The 5,931-nt window shown below is 45.3% G+C and overlaps 1 protein-coding gene and 1 non-coding gene across 2 annotated transcripts in view; both read left to right on the forward strand.

Moving 5' to 3' along the window:
- Positions 1 to 2,330: 2,330 nt before the first annotated feature.
- On the forward strand, positions 2,331 to 5,286 carry LOC101601887. Its single transcript, XR_006633227.1, has 3 exons — positions 2,331 to 2,702; positions 2,816 to 3,038; positions 5,190 to 5,286. It is a non-coding gene; the product is annotated as an uncharacterized LOC101601887 (transcript).
- A 40-nt stretch (positions 5,287 to 5,326) lies between these two features.
- Positions 5,327 to 5,931, forward strand: part of Gfra3 (GDNF family receptor alpha 3) — a 16,364-nt gene continuing 15,759 nt past the window's right edge. Inside the window, exon 1 of the mRNA XM_004652460.2 lies at positions 5,327 to 5,357. Within this exon, the coding sequence (XP_004652517.2) occupies positions 5,327 to 5,357 (31 nt within the window). The remainder of the gene's footprint in view (positions 5,358 to 5,931) is intronic.

The following is a 5,931-nucleotide window of genomic DNA, read 5'->3' on the forward strand; positions in this document are numbered from 1 at the left end:
AAAAACAAACAAAAAAGGGCTGGAGAAGTGGCTTAGTGGTTAAGCGCTTGCCTGTGAAGCCTAAGGACCCCAGTTCGAGGCTCGATTCCCCAGGACCCACGTTAGCCAGATGCACAAGGGGGTGCACATGTCTGGAGTTCATTTGCAGTGGCTGGAAGCCCTGGTGTACCTATTCTCTCTCTCACTCTCTGCATACCTCCCTCTCTCTGTCACTCTCAAATAAATAAATAAAAATTAAACAAAAAAAATCAAGTATATACTGAAGTATGGCAAACTGGGTGTGGTGGCATACATTTGTCATCCCAGCATTCAGGAGGCTGAGGCAAGGGTATTTCAAGTTCAAGGCCAGCCTGCACTAAATGAGATCCTGTCTGAGAAAAACAAACTAAAAATAGCAAAATGTTCTCCACTTCTCAAGTATGGTCCCAGGATCCAAAGCATTAACAACAGCTGAGAAGTTGTTAGAAGTGCAAAATTTTGGGCCCAAACCCAGATTTACTGGATTAAAATTTGCATCTTAACAAATCTCCAGGTGGTCACATTACCCCTCCCCCCACCCTCACAGCCAGTCTTCTCTCATCTATACACACACCAATTCTCACAATTATATTAAAAAAAAAAAAAGCAAATTCCTAGCTGGGTGTAGGGGCACACCCCTTTAATCTCAGCACTCTGGAGGCAGAGGTAGGAGGATTGTGGTGAGTTCGAGGCCACCCTAAGACTACATAGTGAATTCCAGGTCAGCTTGGGCTAGAGTGCTACTGTACCTGGAAAAAAAAAAAAAGCAAATTTGTGCTGGGCATGGTGGCACACCTTTAATCCCAACACTTGGGAGGCAGAGGTAGGAGGAACATTACTGTGAGTTCTAGGCCATCTTGAGACTACCGGAGTTTGGATCCCCAGAGTCCATATATAAAGCCGGAGACAGTAGCAAGCATCTGTAATCTGAGCATCCATTCAGTGAGGTGGGGGTGGAAATAGAAGACTCCCCCAGAAGCTTGCTGACGGGCTAGCCTGGTGTACACAGCATGTAATAAAATATACTGTTTCAAGTAAGGTGGAGGTTGTCTCCTGACCTCCACTCCACGCTTGTGCCACGACATGCACATACCCACACTCAGAACACACACAATTTATAGGTTGGAGGTAATAGTGCTTGACTAGCATACCTGATCAAACCTAGGACCAGCAATGATCAATAATAATTTTTTTCTTTATGATTTTTTGTTGGTTTTCAAAGTAGGGTCTCACTCTAGCCCAGGCTGACCTGAAACTCACTAAATAAGCACCTTAACCGCTGAACCATCTCTCCAGCTCCTTGAAATTCACTGTGAGGTCTTAGGTGGCCTTAAACTCATGGTGATCCTCCTACCTCTGTCTCTCAAGTGCTGGGATTAAAGGCGTGCGCTGTCATGCCCGGCTTTTTATGATTTTTTTTTTTTTTTTGAGGTAGGGTCTTGCTTTTAGCTCAGGCTGACCTGGAATTCACAGTGTTGTTTTAGGGTGGCCTCAAACTCACGGCGAGCTTATTTCTGTCTCCCAAGTGTTAGGATTAAAGGCATTTACTGTCACGCCTGGCTTTCTATTATTATTTTTAAAGACAGGGTCCCACTGTAATCCAGGCTGGCAGTAAACTCACAGGGATCCTCCTGCCTCAGCCTCCCTAGTACAGGGATTACAGGCAAAATTACCACATCCAGCAATCTATTACCTGGTCAACTTTCAAATTTCCATAAATAGCCAAAGTTTTTTTTTTTTTTTTAAGGCCTTTGTAAGGATAACTCCAGAAAGCTCAATTCCCTTACTTTCCCTGATAAGGATTTTTTTAAAACCAGGAACCCTTTTGGAAGGGGCCAATGCTGCTCAGCAGAAACACACACACCTGTCGTGTCCCAACACTTGCCACGCCGGTGGGAAATGCTCCATTTCCAAGAGAAGGTTAAGAAAGCTTAAACAAAAGAAACAGAAAACACACGAGAACGAAACACTCAAAACAGTTCCTCCAGATTCTCAAGGACCGCAGAGAATTTAAATCTCCCGGTGTTGCTGAGGCTGAGGGAACAGTCCAGGAAGGGTGTGGCGATTTGTCAGAAGGAGAGCCAATAGGCGCTGGACCCTTTGTGGGGCGGGGCTTACTCTGCAGGAGGCCGAACATTTCTGGACCAATCGGCTTTCTGCCTTGGTTATGGGCGGGGAATAAACCTTTTCCCTCACGCCCCCGATGACGTACAAGCCTCACAATTGGCTGGTGTGAGCGGCGTGCTGGGATTGGCTGACACTACCCAAAGGCGGGCGGCGATAGGCTGTTGAGAGGGCGGAAGGTTTGAATGGTGAGTCTTGCGGCTGTTGGTGAGCTTGAACCCCGGCTGAACTCGGGCCTCTCGGCAGACTCCAAGTAGCAAGGCTTGCCCTCGGCCTACCCTCGTCCGGCGAGCAGGCCGAGGAGCTGTCTGGCTCGCCGCTTCTTTCCCTCAGATTTTCCTTTCATTCGCCGGAGTCTTCGCCCGCCTCTCTTTCTCCCAAGGCACGTCTCTGTGCACACTTGCAGGCCGCAGCTGTCTCCGCTCCCCAGTCACCGAGACCACCGTGGTCTCGAGCGAACAACACCACGAGTTAGGAGGACTGGGTTTCTTCTGGGCCAAGCTGGAGCGTCAGGGTCAAGTCAGACCTCTCTTCATTCCGTCTTTCGAGTCCTGGGGTCGGTAAGTCCCCGGGCAAGCGCGATTCTCCATTGGAGGCCACGGTGCCCCTCTTGCAGTGCTTATCCGGGCTCTGGAGAGGTGGCAACATGCATGCGTAAATGTTCCTCTCCTAGCTTCGTTGTTTCCCCGTGAGGGCTCTGGAACCATGTCTACAGAAATCTTCCCAGCCGCAAGGGAAGAGGAAAGCTGTGTCTCAGGACCCAGTTTTAGGTCCAATCAGAGGAAGATGTTACAGCTACTCTTGGAGAGAGACTCTTCCTTTACCAACTGTCCAGCTCGCCTTCGATCCCCGAGGGACAAACTCCTTGACTCTGCAAACCTCAGCATTTTATCTGGGTAAGTCAACTTCTATTTTCCACTCTTTTTTTCTATGGTCAAAATAATGCAAAACACATCTTTTTCTTAGCAGTATGTCAATTGGCCCATGCCTGTAATCCCATAGCCTCTAGCCTGAGCTACAGTGACTTCCAGATCAGCTGGTGGGGTACACGGTGAGATTCTATCTCAAAGCAAACAAAAAGTCCCCTCCCCCACCAAACAAAACAAAAAAAACAAAACCAGACAACATGACAGGTGTGATGACTCATGCCCTTAATCCCAGCATTGTGGAGGGAGGCAAAGGTAGGATCCCTGTGAGTTTGAGGCCAGCCTGGAACTACATAGTGAATTCTAGGTCAGCCTGGGCTAGAGCAAGACCCTACTTCAAACTCCCCCCCCAAAAAAAACCCCAGACAAACAAGGTTGGGGAGATGGCCCAGTAGTTAAAGGCACTTGCTTGCAAAGTGTTCCAACCTAAGCTCAATTCCCCAGTAAAATTAAAATAATAAAAAAATAGAGGCAGGCGTGGTGGCGCACACCTTTAATCCCAGCACTCGAGGCAGAGGTAGGATGATCGCTGTGAGTTCGATGCCACCCTAAGACTACATAGTGAATTCCAGGTCAGCCTGGACCAGAGTGAGACCCTACCTTGGAAAAACAACAAAAAAATACCATTTCCTCTCTTGTTAGGAATAATCTTTTCCATTTTTGTCAGAATCAAATGATGTGATACCTGGGAAAAGCCTAAAAATTATTACATGAGTCAGTCACTTTATTAGTATGGGAATATTAGTGTTACTGTACTTTAAATTCTGGTCACACTATGTCATTAGTAAACAAGAAGTATCAAAGAAGTACTAGAAACTCCAGGGAGAAATCAAATCTATGTGTTCAGGGTGACAGAATAGAGAATGTGAGGTCAAGATCCCAATCATTCAATGCACTTGGGTTCACAATTAAAAATAAAAAAAGGGGGCTGGAGAGATGGCTTAGCAGTTAAGCGCTTGCCTGTGAAGCCTAAGGACACCAGTTCGGGACACCTGTTTGAGGCTTAATTCTCCAGGACTCACATTAGCCAGATGCACAAGGGGGTGCCTGTGTCTGGAGTTTGTTTGCAGAGGCTGGAGACCCTGGCGCGCCCATTTTCTATTTGCCTCTTTCTCTCTGTCTGTCGTTCTCAAAAAAAAAAAAAAAGATTATTCTGTCTCAGTATGTTGATGATGAGAAAATGAGACCCATATTATTATTATTTTTTAATCTTATTTTATTTTTTTTTCAATTTTTAAAAACATTTTCCATATTATACAAAATATCCCATGGTAATACCCTCCCTACCCCCTTTTTCCCCTTTGAAATTCCATTCTCCATCATATCCTCTCCCCATCTAAATAAGTCTCTCTTTTATTTTGATGTTATGATCTTTCCCTCCTCTTATGATGGTCTTGTGTAGGTAGTGTCAGGCACTATGAGGTCATGGATATCCAGGCCATTTTATGTCTGGAGGGAGCACGTTGTAAGGAGTCCTACCCTTCCTTTGGCTCTTACATTCTTTCCACCACCTCTTCTGCATTAGACCCTGAGCCTTGGAAGGTGTGATTGAGATGTTACTCGGTATTCTAGTCACTTCTTTCCAGCACCATGATGCCTTCTGAGTAGTCACAAGGTCACTGCCTTCTGAAAAGAGAAGATTCTCTATCCAAAGTGAGAGTAGCATTAATATAAGGGTATAAATATTAAGAGAAGTGATTACTGGGCAGTTTGATAAGCATAGTATATACATTTATCCAGACATCAGCAGATGTTACACCCCTAGGGCTCATGACTACCCCTGTTTTACGTTTTCAGTATCAGAGATGTATTCCCTCCCTTGGAGTGGGTCTCCAGTCCAATTGGAGGGCAGTTGGTTTCCACCATGACAGATGTGCCACCATTGCACCCATTGGCTCATTTGGCCTGGCTGGCTGAGACCCATATTATTGGAGTACAGAAAAGGCGGTATTTTTTTTTCTCAATCTTGTCTGAGATACTTCCAAAAAGCCATTAGATTTATTTGGATACTGTAATTTTTGTGATTGCAATTGAGAGATATTTCAAATGAAGATCATATGATCCTGCCTTTCAAGGATATTACAGCCTAATGGGAATTTTTATGTACTATTATCTCAACAGAGGAACCCCAAAACGTTGCCTTGATCTTTCAAATCTTAGCAGTGGGGAGATGTCTGCCACTCAGTTTACTACTTCTGCAGACCTTGATGAAACTGGTAGGCTTTTTTTTTTTTGGTATGTGTTGTGTTGTGTTGAATATGCATGTAGAGGCCAGAGGAATATTCCCTGGTCAGTGTGATGGTGCATGCCATTAATCCCAGCACTTGGGAGGCAGAGGTAAGAGGATTGCTGTGAGTTCAAGGCCAGCCTGAGACTAATTCCAGGTTAACCTGGGCTAGAGAAACCCTCCCTCAAAACAACAACAACAACAACAAAAACATGGCTAGAAAGATGGCTCAGTGATTAAAGGCACTTGTTTGCAAAGTACCCACATAAAGCCAGATGCATAGTGACACATGCACAGTGGCAGAACCCATGCTCTCTCTCTTTCTGAAATAAATAAATATTTTAAGAAAAGATATAGGTACCATTTATGTAGTTAAATATTTATTTAAAAAAATAGCTGGGCGCATTTGGTGCATGCCTTTAATCCTAGCACTTGGGAGGCAGAGGTAGGAGGATTCACTGAGAGTTCAAGGCCACCTTGAGACTATATAGTGAATTGCAGGTCAGCCTGAGCTAGAGTGTGACCATATATTAAACAAAGGGGGTGGCTGGAGGGATGGCTTAGTGGTTAGGGTATTTGCCTGCAAAGCTAAAGGACCCAGGTTTGATTCCCCAGGACCCACGTTAGCCAGATACC

The sequence above is a fragment of the Jaculus jaculus genome, chromosome 13, assembly GCF_020740685.1.
Source record: "Jaculus jaculus isolate mJacJac1 chromosome 13, mJacJac1.mat.Y.cur, whole genome shotgun sequence".
NCBI classification, from domain to species: domain Eukaryota; kingdom Metazoa; phylum Chordata; class Mammalia; order Rodentia; family Dipodidae; genus Jaculus; species Jaculus jaculus.